The 16,171-nt window shown below is 43.3% G+C and overlaps 2 protein-coding genes across 5 annotated transcripts in view; one reads left to right on the top strand and one right to left on the bottom strand.

Moving 5' to 3' along the window:
- The window catches only part of PEX3 (peroxisomal biogenesis factor 3), a 21,975-nt gene extending 17,787 nt beyond the window's left edge, over nucleotides 1-4,188 (bottom strand). For all 3 annotated transcript variants that reach the window (XR_012902695.1, XM_075924335.1, XM_075924336.1), the window contains exons 1-2: nucleotides 4,055-4,188; nucleotides 166-297 (exon numbers count right to left, since the gene is read on the bottom strand). Coding sequence is in view for 2 of the 3 variants with exons in the window: in XM_075924335.1 (XP_075780450.1) it covers nucleotides 166-297; nucleotides 4,055-4,127 (205 nt within the window). In the remaining variant the exon portion in view is untranslated. The remainder of the gene's footprint in view (nucleotides 1-165; nucleotides 298-4,054) is intronic.
- On the top strand, nucleotides 4,162-16,171 carry ADAT2 (adenosine deaminase tRNA specific 2). Of its 2 annotated transcripts, none has more exons than XM_006128790.4 (6): nucleotides 4,162-4,351; nucleotides 6,216-6,320; nucleotides 12,572-12,722; nucleotides 13,332-13,438; nucleotides 14,691-14,763; nucleotides 14,921-16,171. In XM_006128790.4, the coding sequence occupies exons 1-6, from the start codon at nucleotides 4,301-4,303 to the stop codon at nucleotides 14,959-14,961; spliced, it is 528 nt and encodes a 175-aa protein (XP_006128852.2). In that variant the 5' UTR covers nucleotides 4,162-4,300; the 3' UTR covers nucleotides 14,962-16,171. The 2 variants fall into 2 exon arrangements, with proteins under 2 accessions (XP_006128852.2, XP_014431856.1); XM_014576370.3 differs by lacking the exon at nucleotides 4,162-4,351 and adding an exon at nucleotides 4,373-4,519.

The raw sequence follows: 16,171 nt of genomic DNA, 5'->3' as shown, positions 1-16,171 counted from the left end.
TAATACAATTTGAACAAAGCCTTTATAAAACAATTATTCAACACTGATGCTTCTGAGTTCTAATAAGCTGCTATGTTAATTTTCTCCTTTCATTTTGTAAGTTTAAATTCATCGTACAAGTCCCCAGAAATTCTTCATATCTGGAAATATATTTGTTTGACTTACCTGTCATATTGCAGGTCCTCTGATTACTTTCAAAATGATATTGCCTTCGTGCTTGAGCAATATATTCAGCTGCTTCTCTTTCTTGGATTTCTTTTATTTTCTTCTGCCCGTATTTTCCCAGTAGGTATACTCCTATAAAGATATATATTTTTTATTTTAATACAACAAGCGGCTTTACAAAATGTCATTAAGCTCCTCCTACATCTGTCGGTTTGTTCAGTTTTACTATGTACCTCTCTGTATTTAACAGCCTCATGATATGCTTCTTCAAGAATCTGGTTCTCAGCTATTCAGGGTGGATTTTTTTCCACTGTACTACTAAAAACTGGAACTTCAAGCTGAAGATTAAAATGTCAAACTTAACTCTTTAAATGTATACAAATGTCTTCCAAATAGAGATTAGTCTCAATTTGGTAATTCGTCCTTTGGTGCTGGTAGGCATGTAATATCCTGCGTAATAAGTTAACTAGTTAAACATTGGATTAAGCTAACATTTAACTGGTTAACTGACTAAGCAGGATCCAGGCTAGGGCTCAGAACCAGGAGCTGGTGCAGCTCCAGCCCCTGTGGTAGGACTGCCATTCCGGCTGGGGCTGCCACTGGCTCCCAGCTCCTAGCCCCCTCCAGGGCAGTCCCTGCCTGCGAGACACCCTGTCCGTGGGGACCCTGGGACTGCTCTGGTCGAGAGCAGCCCATCTGCAGTGGACCCCTATTCGAGGTATGCAGGGAGCTGCTCCAGCCCCCACTGGTTACTGGTAACCAGCTAACCAGTCACAACTGTAAGCCCTTAACATATGAAATCTCTTTAACTGGAATGAATGTCACAATGACTAAAGCTATTGAGAGACGTGAAAAATCCACACCTCTGAGCAACACAATTAAGTCAGCATAATGCTCAGTGTAGACAGTGCTAGGTCAATGGATAAATTCTTCCATCAGCCTAGCTACTGCCTCTTGGTAGGGATGTAAAAAAAGAATCGGTGAAAAATGTAACTGTACAACCATTACAAATCCTAGCAATTACATGGTTACACACGTTGCACAGGCTCTGCAGAATAAAGCTTTATACTGCACAGCCCACAGCATGGCTGGCTGTCCGGGAGGGGGGCTGACAGCCCGAAGCAGGGATGTGCCAGGAGCCAGTTTATATACTAGCTCTCGGCTGCTGGCCCCACTTCTAGGGAGCCGGCTTCGCTGCTGGCTCTGTAGTATAACTTTATACCACGCAGCCCACAGTGCGAGTTTACATCTGGCTCCCTGGGAATGGGTGCTGGCGAGTAACCATAAAAGAAACAGATATGCTGAGGCTTATTGGTTAACCACTGAAACAGTTACACTTTTTCACCTCTCCCTCTTGAAAGTAGATTATATTCCCATCAGTGTAGGTAAACTGCATTTCCTTCAAATCCATGTCCCACTAACTCCCTAAGTTGGCAACTCAAGAACCTCTGAGCTGGGTAAAGCCAACACACCTTGCTACACACAACACTCATGCTCAGTTTAGCACGTGTGCTGGGAATCTTTAGCAGAGATGAAGAGGACATAGCCAGACCTTACTGTGCTCTAGCAATTCATGCTGGCATAATGGCCTCCATGGAGACAGTAATAAGACAGCACAATTAACAGCAGAGTTGAATTTACATAAACCAAGGGTTCACAACTATCAAATTTCTACCCTCCAAAGGTTGCCCTTCCCTAGGATTTGAAGGTGGTGGTGGAAGGCATCTGCAGGAAATGTCAGATAACAGAAACATTTAGTCACATGATCCTTTTAAAATACACTTAGGAAATTTCAAATTATATCCTCCCTGAAAAACTGATGTAGAAAAATCAAGAAGCATAGAAACTACAATAAATGTTTTAAAATTACACCCTAACCCAAACGACAGGTTTTTGTAGATGGGCCCACCAATCCCCATTTCAGCTTTCCCCTGCCCTGCTCAGCTGCTCTAGTGCTCTTGCCAGTGAGCAGGGTTGGAACGCAGGGGCTTTCTCAACTCCAGCTATGATCTGGGGTGAAGGCACTGGGCTTGTCCAGTTTAGTAAGATGAGGGTCTGAAAGATAAGACCAGGTATCAAAGGCCTGGTGTGAGGCCTGAGGTCTAGGACCAATAGTCAAGACTTTGCTCAGATCAAACAAAGTCAAGTTGTGAACAGGAAGTAAGTTTAGTTAATAAGATTAAGAATAAATAAGATTGAGGGTATCAAACAATAGAGGTACAGGTTGTAAGAACATTTCAGAGGGATGGTAACAGAATGCTCCATTGAGAGGTATCTTGGTACCAACCTCAGCATACCAACTCAGGTTCATGACCAGGTCTAAACTTAAAGCGTAATAAAAGGTAATTAAACCCCCCTCATAGGAGGAAAGGGGAAGTAACTAAGTAACAGGAGGTGGAAACCTGATATGGCAGGAGTGATGTGTAACTTCTTTGTATCTGTATATAAAAGTGAACCCCAAAGAGTTGTCTTTGTTCAGCTGAGGGGGCAGTGTCTGGCACTGAGTTGAGTCCATTGTAGTGGGCATACACGTGTCAGCCTAACTACAGACCCTTGGTCTGGGAAAGCTAGGAGAGTGCCTCATCTACAATGAACCTGGCCAGGCACCTTCGATCCTTACCTGATTTTGTGGTCTTCGGGGCCTATTTCAGAGTATGCTGTGTTGACTAACTGTGCATGGTCAACACAGTAAACGGGGGGGGGGGGGGGGGGGGGGGGACGGGACGCATGAAGGTACGCAGCCAATTGGTTATCATCACTGATGAGCAGGAAACCTGTCAGGACTAGGGATGTTAACTATTGGTTATTTTACTAGTCGAGTAGTTGATGGAATTTCCATTAACAACTCGACAGGCACTTCCACGTGCCTCATTTGAAATGTACAAGAGGCTCCATGTTGTGTTACCAATTTGAAATGCCACGCAGATCCCAGGGTTCCGCGAAAATGATGCACTGGAGCCCAGGATCAGCTGGGGAGTCCACTTGCAGCAGTGCCGCGCTGCCCCTTTGAACTCCACCCCAGTGGATAGAGGTACGGGGGTGGGTGTGTGTGTGTGTGTGTCAGTGAACTCTGACTGCTACAGCCTGCTCTTCCCTTCTCATGCTCCAGCTATGCAGCCTGGTCAGAGACTTACTTGTTCCACTCCTCTTGCCCAGAGCCCTTGCTGGAGAGCAGCATTGGTGCATAAGGCTAATAAGCCCCCAACCCCACTCCTCAGTAGGAGTGCTGGGTGGATTGAAGGGCCACACCTCCACTACCCAATCCTGCTCCCAGGCAGCACCCCTACCCCATCCTCCCCAGGGGCCAGAAGTATTATGAGGTAAATGTCTAAACAAAGTCTACAACAAGGAGCAGAGAGGAAACCTTTCCATACTACATATGCAATGCTGGTTTATGTGCAATATGACTCAAGTGAGCAGGCAGGGACTCAGGACTACACATGAGCTGACAAAGTTGGTATCGGCAGTGGCAAAAACGATCCACAGATATCACTCACCGCTGTGGATACCCATAGAGATCTGAAAATGTGCAGGGGTCTAGATACAAAATGAGAACCTCAAAAACGATCGCCGGGATGTAAAGCAGGTATCTGCGGATCCGCAGGGCTCTACAGTTTACAGTCTGCACAGCAGGATCCCTGGGGCTGACCCCTCCCCTTCCCTCGCCGGGGGCTGCTAGCGGCGGGTGGGATTCGTTTCTCCGGAGCTGGGCAGAAGCCCCCGCACTGCAGGCACCGGCAATGCAACGGGGGTTAGTTCCCTGCTTCCCCCTGCACCGGGGGCGCCCTGACCTGACGTGCTGGCGGCCCCCGGGCACGGCAGGGCCCAGACAGACCCGCGGGGGGCGCCGCGCTGCGCCGGGGGGGGGGGGAGCGGGCGGGTCACTCACCGCCCAGCGCGGTGCCCAGGAAGAGGCATTTCTTCTTGTGGCGCTTGAGGAAGCTCCAGAGGGCTCCCAGCATCCTGCCCGGCCGGGCCGAGAGAGGCCGCCTCAGCCCCGCGGGTGCCGCCGGGAGGCCGGGGCGGGCGGCGAGCGGCGGCCGCGCAGACACCGACACGCCCCGCGGTGCCGCCTCCGCCCGGCTCCCGCCGGAAACCGCCGCGTCGCGCGCCGCGTTCCGGGCCCGGCGCGGGGATGGCGGCGGCGGCGGCGGCGCAGCGGTGGATGGACCGAGCCCTGCGCATGGTGAGTGCGGCGCCGGGCAGGGGGCGAAAGGGCCGAGAGCGGCGCAGCGGGGAGCCCGCCCAAGGAGCTTTCAGTCCGGCTGCACCTGCTGGCACAAGCCCAGCGCGGGCCCCAGCCGGGTTGGCGCAGGGGGAGCTGCAGCCCGTTTGCCCGGGTTAAACCCGAGAGGTGTGTGTGAGGGGGAGCGGGGTTCATATTTGCTGCGGGGGGAGAGGCGCTTTGGGGCTGCACAGGGCTCGGGTGTGCGGTTAAAAGACGCAGCTGGGGTTAAGGTGGTGCAGCTTAGTGCCTAGATGCGGGAGCAGGGGGGTGGCTCCTTAGCACTCAGGGCCTGTGTAATGTAGAAAGCAGCTCTCTACATTACACCTGCCTTCCCCAGAACTGCCTAACTGAAGATAATTGGTCAGTCTGTTCACTTGAGGCAAAATAACTCGTAAAGACAGAAGGGGGGGGGGGGGGAGTAAGATAACACATTTTCCTGTAGCACCTCAGAGACTAACCAGGAAAGGTGGATGATATCATGAACTTTCATGGGCACAACCCACTTCTTCAGATGGCAAATATGGAGCAAGGGGCCCAAGGACTAATAAGGAGAGTGAACTGGACAGAGTCAGCAAGGTTGAACTGTACCAGGGCAGCAGGAGCCCCATCCTGCTGAACCTGCAAGGGGAAAGTATGCAGCCAGGATGCCTGAGTCTGGACAGGTGCTGGATTTAGCACGTTTACTCACAAGTGACCAAAAATCAGCACCTCAAGTTTACTCATCTAAGGAAATAGCTAAACTAGAGAGTTTAGTGGTACAGCTGCATTGGTATGGCCAAGGTCACTGATATCAAAGATTACTCTTATTGAGCTTACAAATCAGGATGTGGATATAAACTGCAAGCAAAGAGCCTGGGTTAGTGTCTCTTGAACTAGAGAGGTGTCAGTTGTACCTTTCTGCAACAGGCTGGCCCTCTGTGCCTGCAGAAGATGCATCCGAAGGAACGTAGGCAGAAGCATAACCACCTGCCTGCATTCATGGACTATACATTGAGTGAGAGCCATAATACACAGACCAGAGGATATTTGAATGCATTCAGTCTCTCATCACACTACCATCCTGATCAGTTGTGCCCACATTTGCAGTTCCACTTGCTTCAGGGAAGATATATATGTTGCTGTTTGCACAGGATTTTTGCCACAAGGTTTCCTGGGTTGTATCAGTGACTTTATTTAGAAAAGGCATAAAATATCTCAGGTCTGCCTTCTCACTGGAATAGGATTACCATATGTCTTAGTTTTCATGAACATAGCTTCCTTTCTCAGTCCATGTGGATTTTTCTAATAACAGGAAATATCTGGGAGTTTTGCAGAGGAGATAAACTGCAGCTTAGAAAGGTCCTTCCTTGCATCCATTCCCCTGCAGCCACAGTTACCTTACCGCACCCACCCAGGCCCTAGTTCTCATCCCTGGGGAAGGACTCCTACAGGAAGGCACTGACTGATGGTTGTTGCTGCATTCTGGGCTTGCAACAGCTGCTCAGTAACTGTGACATGGAGCGTCATTGCTCCCCACCTCCAATGAGTATCCCCGACTGCGGGTACCCCCTTAGCACCCCTAACTGTATCTCTCCAACTGTCCCTCCCTCCCCCCGAGTCCCAGCTCCTTGACCCACCAACCTCGTTCCTCCAGCGACCTCTTTTTTGGTACATGAAATATGGTAAATCTATTCTGGAAATACAGAACAAGCTTCTGTGACAGTGTAATGTTGCCATAAAAATGTACAATGTATACAAACACAAACAGCAATTAGGTTTATTTTGTCTGTGCTTTGTCATTAACATTTCACCTTCTTTCCTAATTTTCTGGTGTGTCTTGCAGGCTAAAGAAGCATTGGAAAATGGGGAAGTTCCTGTTGGCTGCCTTATGGTCTATAACAATGAGATTCTAGGAAAGGGAAGGAATGAGGTGAATGAGACTAAGAATGTAAGTCACAAAAAAGGCCCTATCAGAAAGTACTTACTATGTGCAATGGTGTTTCACCATTAATACCATGGGGTGAGGATTTTCCCCATGTGTGTATTAGAATTGTTGATTAATCTCTGTTAACTCACACAATTAACTAAAATGCTCACTTTATATTACTGATTACAAATATACACATAAAAATTGTAAGCAAAAGAAATAGTATACAAAGTATTAAAGTGACTTCCAAATGTTAAACAAAAATTGATTACATAAATTCACTCAAAAAACAACATAAAACTTTAGAGCTTACACGTGTACTCAGTCCTACTTCTTGTTCAGACAATTATTAAGAGAAGCAAGATAGTTTACACTGATGGGAGATACTACTGCTTGCTTCTTTACAGTGTAACCAGAAAATGAGAATGGGCATTCAAATGGTACTTTTGTAGCTGGTGTTGCAAGGTATTTACTGCCAAATATGCCAAACATTTATATGTATGCCTCTTCATGTTTCGGCCATCATTCTAGAGGACGTGCTTCCATACTGATAATGCTCATTAGAATAATAATTCATTAATTACATTTGTGATTGAATTCCTTGATGAAGAATTGTATGACTCCTGCTCTGTTTTACCTGCATTTGCCTTATGTTTCATGTTATAGCAGCCTCAGATGATGACCCAGCATGTTTGTTTTAAGAATGCTTTCACAGCAGATTTGACAAAACACAAAAAAGGTACCAATGTGAGATTTCTAAAGACAACTAGCGCCCTGCAAATCCGTGGATATCCACAACTCATTTTTGCAGATGTGGATACAAATTAACTCAGATTAAAATCAACAATAATTTTAACAATAATAAAATTAATAATTATTTAAACATTAATAGTTATTAATCACACTGAAACAATAGAATACTAATAGCAAAGTATTAAGTATTTGTGGATGTTTGTGGATTTTGTATCCATGCAGAACTCGAAGGATAGCTACAGTACTTGACCCAACCCAAAGTTTAAGAATCTGAAGTGCCATCCAAAATCTAAGAAGGACAAGGTGTTGAGCATGCTTCCAGAAGTCTTAAAATAAATGGTATTCTATTATTGTTTAACAGTGTGATTAATAATATGATCATTTTTTTCATTGCTCAACTGCCCTAGTGTGCACATTTCATTGTTTATATATTTTTCAATTTTCTTTCTGCACATCTAGCCCTCCTTTTTAGTAAATCAGCTATTGTGTATTTTTTTTTGCTATCACTTTTGCATGTTTATTTTGTAGCGTGTGATCTAGTTATTTCAATAAGCTTCTGCTATAATCTGCAACATTTGTGTACTTTCCGACTGTAATTTATGTGAGAGGATTTTAGAAGTTTCTGCTTATCAACTAATTACTATTTCCTTTGGGTAGAGCTATTTATGACAAGAAATAAAGATCAGAAAAAGAAAGTTGATATATACAGCAGATATAATACATAGATATACCATGGCTTTATACAAATATCGTACCTTATGTGTTTTACTGAATTCATATTTACAGTAAAAGCAGCATCCAAATTTCTAGTGACTATAGGGCAGTGAAGGCAATGCACTGTAATGTAGACTACTGGCAATTTTTCTTTTTTCCATATATTTATAAACATGATAAATTATGCAGGAGAGCCTTGCTAATTCACACTAACAACTGGGAGATAGATAACAAATTATTGAATTTTGCAATTTAGCATTTAAAGTAGCAAAACAAGGATATCACTTTGCAAAATGTACAATGACAAGTGTAGTTGAATTATATTTATTTACAATAATACTTCATAAGACTGATGTTAGTGTGTTTTCTTAAAAGTTATATTTAATAATAATATGAGACCTAACTCTTAATATTTTTATGAAAATTTCCCTAGGAAGAAAGACAATACTACTAGTTTTGATGTGCAAGTCACAAGATAGGCATGTTAGCACAATTCAACTGCATAGTTTATCCGAATTATGTAAAAAACAAAGACTTTTGCTATACTAAATATCTGGTTTCAACATTTAGACCCAGGTCTCGCAATCAGATATGTGGGTGAATCCTAAGCCTTACAAAGCCCTATAGAAGTCATTGGGGGTCTGTGAAGATATAAAGGTTTTCCCCAGGTGAATTTGACTGCAGAGTTAGGTCCTCAATTTGTATTGTGTGTCATCCAATTCAAAAACAAAATAAAAATGGAGGCTAATAGGTTCAGTTTTAAAGAGATGGTAGTAAGTCTAACAACCCACTTCCATTTGTGTCGGATGCTAATGCACAATCTTTTGTAGCAGTTTTGCTTCTCATCTCTAGTTCATGAAAATTAGAAGTGTAGCACGTTAAGGGATTCAGTCTAAAATCAAAATGAACACTTTTCACACCACTAAAATACAGGCACGTCTTAAGATGACCCACACACGTTTAATCGGTACTACCCCATTATTTGGACAATAAGGTGAAGAATACTAAATCCACTTACGGAGAATTTACTGTTATAAGGCAGAATGTAACAGTAGAAATCAGGCACAAAAATCAGCATTAGCACCCTTACTACTACAGGGGGAAAAGTAGGAAAGGAACTGCAGGCACCCAAGTTTCATATTCTTGTGGCTTAATTTTCAGAAGTGTTGAGCATTCACGCTGAAGTAATTGGGAACTGTGAGTGCTATTCAACACTTCTGAATAACTGACACTTGTTCTTCAGTGACTACAAGCAGTCTGGGTCCTCATGGCTGAAACATGGCATTAGAGTGATGGTGATTACTCACTTGAAAATAAGTAAAAAGAAAAAGTCCAAAATGTCTTCAGTATTTCGCTTCATAGTGGTTTTTCCTTGTACCTTTTTCTGACATTAGTTGACTTAGACGAAAAATGAACTGCTCAGGGCGCTCAACATCCTTTCTCTCTATTCCAAAACTGGTAATTTTTGTTTAAAAAATTATTTTCTGAAATCCTTCCAAATTTTGCCAGGAACTGAAATCTCTAGTTATGCATATTATCACATATGCTCTCTTCTTGTTCCATATGCCAAAAGCAATGTTATGTAAAATCAGGGAGGCAGCCTCTTCTTCTACTGGATTTATCTTAAAATTCTTTATCATCAGCTTCCTCCTCCTTGCCAAGGTTGTGGAGGGGAGGAAGAATTGTGTGTATTATAGAATCTTTCATGTCTCTTAGTAAGAGCATGTGTCTAGATTCATATCTTCAGTACTGTTAGGCTTGTTATTACTTGAATTTCTTGGGCAACAGTGCACCAAATATCATTGTAACTCATTGTTTTTTAAACAACCTGGCAATAGGTGCACAAGACTTAGCCAGCATTATTTTCTCTGGAAGCTCCCATGCTTGCCTGATTGGTCTCAGCCTTTCCTCATACAGCCCTACTATTTCCTCTGTAATAATACATGTGGACCTTCCCAGCAAGAAGAATTTTTGGAATTTGTTTATGTATTCTCCCTTTAGGATGAGTTGTTACCACATGCAGGCGTCTTCTATTTATCGCCTGTTTAGTCATGCCAGCATGTGTCTTTGCCCAGAGCATTTTGCCAGCACAGTATGTAATCACTGAAAAGGAAATATTGTTTCCATTCATAAATTACTAATGATGCCCCAAGATAAAATAAAACTACCAGCTTTAGCCCTGTCACTCTCACTTGTTGATTCTTGTACAGGCTGAACCTTTCTTATCCAGCACCCTCGAGACCTGACTAGTGCCAAACCAGAGAATTTTCCAGAACACAGGAGGTCAATATTGTCCAGCAGCATTACCAACACCTCCACTGCTTACTAGGCTGTTAGAAGAGATTTAAGGGTAAATTAGAGCTAAATAACAGCAGAGAACATTGAGAGCCAGGACTCTGGTGGCTGTAAACAAACTTCGTGGGACCGCAGGAAACTTGGCCACACCCATGAAAAGTGGACATCTGGCTAACTAAAATCATTTTGGATGACGGATGTTTCTGGACCAGAGAGTTCTGGACTAGAGAGGTTCAAACTGTACAAGATTTAGATTCTTTGTCCTTCAGGGCAGGATATTTTTGGGCACTCTATTAACAGAATCATAGGCTTCTTCTCTAATGACTTCCCCTTCAGCTCATGTCTATTTTTCCAACATCTTTTATCACTCTTCTATAACAGTAATTATTTTCTTGTTCCATCGTTACTTTTATTTGCTTTTTTCTTTATGTAGTAATTATAACAATACTAACAATAATAATTAATGAATTCATAGCACACAAACACTGTGCAAACAGTAATTTTATATATTGGCCTTATAGAAGATTATAAATGAATTCATGATGTAATATGAAAGTGAACATATGCACAGCCAATATTAAAATGATACATAAGTTTGTTTCAATATACCTGTTTACAAAGTCATAATTTAAGACCATGTCCATTGATGTGGACTCAATTTTCATCTTCATCCAGCTCATGCTTGGTGTGGAGAGGAGCATGCTTCCTTTGATCTTCAGAGTACAGTTTAGAACGGGCTGCTCTAAATTACAGGCAGTCCCCGGGTTACGTACAAGATAGGGACTGTAGGTTTGTTCTTAAGTTGAATCTGTATGTAAGTCGGAACTGGCGTCCAGATTCAGACACTGCTGAAACTGACCGCCAGTTCTGACTTACATACAGAATCAACTTAAGAACCCCAGGCATCCCCAAGTCAGCTGCTGCTGAAACTGACCAGCAGCTGATTCCAGGAAGCCCGGGGCAGAGCAACTCTGCCTGGGGCTTCCTGTAGTCAGCGCTGGTCAGTTTCAGCAGAAGCTGACTTGGGGACGCCTGGGGCAGAGCAGCTGGGGTGCTGCTGGGTTGCTCCAGTAGCGCCGCTCCTGGGTGCTACTGGACCAACCTAGCAGCACCCCATCTGCTCTGCCCCAGTCCTGATTCAGCCGCTGCTGAAACTGACCAGCAGCGGCTGAATCAGGACCTGGGGCAGAGCAGCTGGGGTGCTGCCGGGTTGGTCCAGTAGTGCCCAGAGCGGCGCTGCAGGACCAATCGGCAGCACCCCAGCTGCTCTGCCCCAGAGTCCAAAACAAAAGCCTGGTCTGCTGGGGGGGGGGGGAGCACACTAGCTGCCCCCCTCCTCCCCAGCAGACCAGGGACACGGGGAGCAGAGCCTCTGAGGCTTTGCTCTGGCAAAGCCTCAGAGGCGAGGGACCCCGCCGCGGCTGCGGCTTCAGTCCGGGAGCCTGTGGTATGCTGGGGACCGTCCCCAGCAGACCACAGGCTCCTGGACTGAAGCCGCAGCTGCGGGGGGGTCCCGCGCCTCTGAGGCTTTGCTCTGTATCAGAGGCAGCAGTGCGGGGTTCCAGGCAGGAGCTGGTCCATAAGGGGAGCCAGTTTAAAAACCAGCTCCCCTTGTGGACTGGCTGCCTGTCACTCCACGCTGTTGCCTCTGATGCAGTATCAGAGTCAGCAGCGCAGGATGGCAGCAGCCCCTGTGTGGGTGAGGTGGCTGAGCTCCCAGACATGGCTTGAACTAGAACTGAGCCAGGCTGCCTACCTGCCTGGTTCCTAATACACTTTAAATGCAGAGCTGCAGTGGGAGTAGATCCCATACCCAGCGTGAGCCAGAAATGAGCCAGGCTGCTGGCCAGCCTGCTAAAAAAATTACTGACGGGATAAGAGGCGGAAATGCATGTAGCATTAACCTATAAACTTTTGCTTGTCAGTTAATTGACTACACCATTGCATCCCTAGACTAGATGATCATAGGCCATAGACCTTTTTCCCCAAATTATTTCCTAGAGCATACATTTTAGGAAAACATCAAGAGGAATCAAGGTCACTCTGGTATGTTTACTCAGCATTTTCCTAATATATGAAGCAGGATATAGGTATAGGGTGAGAGGTATGCTCCTGAGTTGGGGCCACTGCTTGTTGTGCCAAGCAGTAGGCAAAATGAAAAGATACCTGATCAAGCCTAAGGATTCCTTGAGAGTTGTATGGGTCTAAAGTTTGAAACTGAGTATCATTACTTCAAATCAATCTGTGCAAAATTGAAATTGTACTCTATTTTTCATCTAGGACCAGCTGAGAGAGAGCCCATTTCAAGAAGAATTACATTGCCACTATGATAATAATGAAAATAATTGATTTTTAATAAACCAGGTGTAGGTCACCTTGTTTTAATTAAAAAAAGATAATTTTATGGTGGCGTACTCATTTCATTTGAGCAGATAAGGATAACAGGAGCAATATGCCTAGAGTTGCAGATCAATGCAAGTCTTTTTTGTCTCTCTACTTTCTGTTCTCAGGCTACTCGACATGCAGAAATGGTAGCAATCGATCAAGTCCTAGACTGGTGTCATCAACATGATAAGGATCCTGCAGAAGTGTTTGCACACACAGTGTTGTATGTAACTGTAGAGCCTTGTATTATGTGTGCAGCTGCCCTGCGCTTGATGAGTATCCTTTAGTTCTGATTCAGGCTGGGAAACATATGTCACTATGGTACTTTTAAGTAAATCATTTGATAATGAATCCATGGAGAAGAGCTTAATATTTTCAAATAAAGCTTTATAGGGTACTAGCTTATCTGCTCAAGAGAATGTATCCATGCTGCTGTTCCTATATCAAAGGCCACATAACAAAGATTAAGAGATTTAAGGATGTGAGAAAGCAACTTACAGAACTGGTACATACACTGTTTTTTCTAAGGGTGTGAAAGTAAATCTGAGCCTGTTACTATATACAATTAGGCCTTCCTATGCAAATGTCCAATTTTGGAAAAAGTAACAAGCTAATAGTATGAGACTTCCAGTGCTTCCACTTTGGGATCTCTTCCTTCCCATCTTCGGAGGACAGAACAAGATGACCCCTTCTTCCATTTGCAGAAGGCATGCTCTATGTGTTACCTAGAAGCAGATGCTGAGTGCACCACCAGCCCAGGAGTGAGGGTTCGGTGCAGAGGGTTAAGAGTGCAGGCACCATTTACTGAACTCAGATGGCCACTTAAATCAGAATCCTCTGCTTCATGTCATTCTCTTCTTATTGAGTTCCTTAACTCTTGCCTATAAATCCCACTGGTTGTATATGGCTGTCAAAATGAGAGATTTGGAGGCTGTGGCTCAGTCTTGAATATCTCCTCGGCTAACTTAACAGACACTGGGGAACCATTTCAGGTAAAACATCATGATGTGTTCCTTCTTGCATTTAATGTTTATAAGAAAGAATACAGTTACAGTGGGTGACAAGGAGCTGAGATAGTGAGGCTGTAAAAAGGTTTCCAACATCAGCAAGAACATTCTGATGGCATCACAACATAAGCACCTGTTGGTCGGTGGTAGAAGAGAGGAAGCTCGCTTATGAGTCTAGGTTCTAAGAGATTTTTACATTCTTCTGAAAGATTTTTTCTGATATACAAGCAGAAGATGTGTATTTAGCTCTTCGATGTGCCCAACTGTGTAAAGGAAAAGGATATTTCTATCTTAACTGTTTTTTTCCAAGCAGTTGCTGTGGGTTGAGTGTGTACAAGTTAGCACCTTCTTATGTGGGTGTACTCTCTGCAATTAGTGGTGTTATTGAAAACATCCTAGCTCATTATTTTTCCTATCATTCCCATTCACATATTTGGGCAACTTACAGTACGTTTTGTGGATGGGAATGCTTCTTTTGAAGGCCAAGGAGGCCTCGGAACTGATTTCTAGGAGTAGAATCACAGGAGAACTATTTGATAGGAACCTAATTCACAAATACCCACATTCATGTTTCTTATATTCCCGTGTGTTAGTGTGGTTTACAGAAGTAAACAAAGTACCCTGCTAGCATGCGGTGGAGGTAATGTTGATTGCAGAAGAGTTTTTCCTAAATAACATCTATGGAGGTTTAGGGATGTAAGCAGCTAGTCGACTATCTGATAAGCATATGCTTATCAGATAGTTGACTCGACTAGTCACTCTCCCTTTCCTCTCCTCCTTGTTGCATCTATAAGAGAGAGGCAGCAAGGGTGGGGGAGCAGGAGCCAGTACTGGGTGGGGGTATGTGTGGCTTAAAAGTCAGTTCCCACCAGCGCCGTCTCCTGGGGGGGCAGGAGCTCAGCGGGGAATTGGTGGCACGTCCGCCTTTGAAATATAGCAAGAGCAAAGCTCTTGCTACATTTCAAAAGTAGAAGCGCTGTGGGAGAAGGGGGCGAGCGAGGGACTTTAGCAGTTCCCTGCTGGCCCCATGCTCCCTGCTTTTGAAATGTACAAGAGCCCACAGCTTAGTTTTAAAAACACCCTGAAAATGAGAGTTTCTGATCACTGATGTTCAGTAAGTAAACGGAAAAGGCAGTACAATGTCTGTGCGGTTATCCTACACCTCAGATGTTATTGTGAGGCAGAAGACATCTTGGTTTTAGATGCTGTAATGAACATTGAGTTCTAATTTCAACAGTGCATTGCTGGTTATCGAGCTGAAGAAGCAGTCGACATGTTAAAAACCTTCTACAGACAAGAAAATCCAAATGGTAAGGGTTTAGGTGTGTGGGGCATTTTGTTTTGTTTTGGTTTTGTTTTTTTTGCAATGATCTTAATCCCAGTCATAATATAAAATTATTTTGGCATATGCCTTGTCATCTTTCACTTTAAATGTCTTCTTTTTTTTTCCTCCGTCTTTTCTGGCAGCACCGAAATCAAAAGTACGGAAAAAGGAATGCAGTAAGTGATAGTCTGCTACTGATGGAAAACTGGATAATGATACAATGATTTCCACCAGAAAAAGATCTCTTCATTGTTCCCTTTGATGCAGCATTTGGATATGGAAACATTCATGAACTTCAAATATGTTGATGTATGGTTTCACTAGTTAAGCATTATCGGTTTCTGTCATTTTCTATGGCTATAAGTTGAATGATTTCTAAAAACCAAACATAGCCTTTATGAAGAATGTATGGTTTCTGTTTGGTGGGGAGTATTTTTGAATTATAGTTCACACTGAACTTCTTTTCAGCCATATAGATCCTATGTTCCATTGGAGTAATTGCTATTCTGTATAGTACATGGATCAATATATGTGTCCTTTTGTCTATGGAGCAGCCTCTTGCTGTTAGACAGCAGGTATTTATAGAGACTAGATCAATATCAAAAGCAGATAAACAAGCTAGTTTAGAAAGTTAGGTTCAATGATCTTAGAAAATTGAGATCAGGCAAATGTAACTGTTCAGTGTTTTCCACTGTAGGCCAAGCTTTCAAAGAGTTTCTGAAAAGTCACATATGAAAATGGAGGCATTTACACAAAACTGCATGTCTGACTACTTGATTTGCATAAACAAATAATTTGCATAATCAAATGCCAGTTTTGCCTGCATAATATCTGTGGGCAAAGTTTTGGAGGCTGTCATGGAAGTTTGTCTCTATTATTCTTCTCTTGCATGTTAGCGTATAGAAAAAGATTACAGTTAATTAAATCCACCAGTCAGTTGGACTCGTTCTAAACTACTAAATTCCAGTGTTTAAAATGTGTAATCACAGATGTGAAAACTAGGAAAGGAAAATGGCAGTAAGAAAAAAGAACAAGATGCGTGCAATTCTAGTTTTTGGAGCATTTGTTACTTACGTCACTTACATATGCTTTTGCTCGGCCATGCTTTAATTCATAATCCAGAAGAGGGCCTTACTGTTCCACTAATGAATAAAAAGTATAGATCTAAATTGAAACCTGGATTGTATTGCTTTTGATAGATATTTTGAGGGAAAAGAAATTGAGAAATGTCTTATTTTGTATTAAAGAAGAGAGATTAGAATTCTATGAATACAAAAGTCAAAATCATACTATAATTAAATATTTTCTACAACCAAAGTAACATGTTGAAATATCGGAAGTAGGTGTGGGTTTTTGGTTTTTTGGATGATTAAATAAAGAAACTTCACTTGTTT

This window comes from Pelodiscus sinensis, chromosome 3, assembly GCF_049634645.1.
Source record: "Pelodiscus sinensis isolate JC-2024 chromosome 3, ASM4963464v1, whole genome shotgun sequence".
In the NCBI taxonomy this organism is placed as follows: domain Eukaryota; kingdom Metazoa; phylum Chordata; order Testudines; family Trionychidae; genus Pelodiscus; species Pelodiscus sinensis.
The sequence above is the reverse complement of the archived record's forward strand: the minus strand, read 5'-3'. Positions and strand labels throughout refer to the sequence as shown.

Bases quoted from the DNA above. Each gene is read 5' to 3' on its own strand.
- ADAT2 (XM_006128790.4), top strand. From the start codon at position 4,301: ATGGCGGCGGCGGCGGCGGCGCAGCGGTGGATGGACCGAGCCCTGCGC. The intron at 4,352-6,215 runs GTGAGTGCGGCG...TGTGTCTTGCAG, and splicing joins TGGACCGAGCCCTGCGCATG to GCTAAAGAAGCATTGGAAAA. The intron at 6,321-12,571 runs GTAAGTCACAAA...TTCTGTTCTCAG, and splicing joins AGGTGAATGAGACTAAGAAT to GCTACTCGACATGCAGAAAT.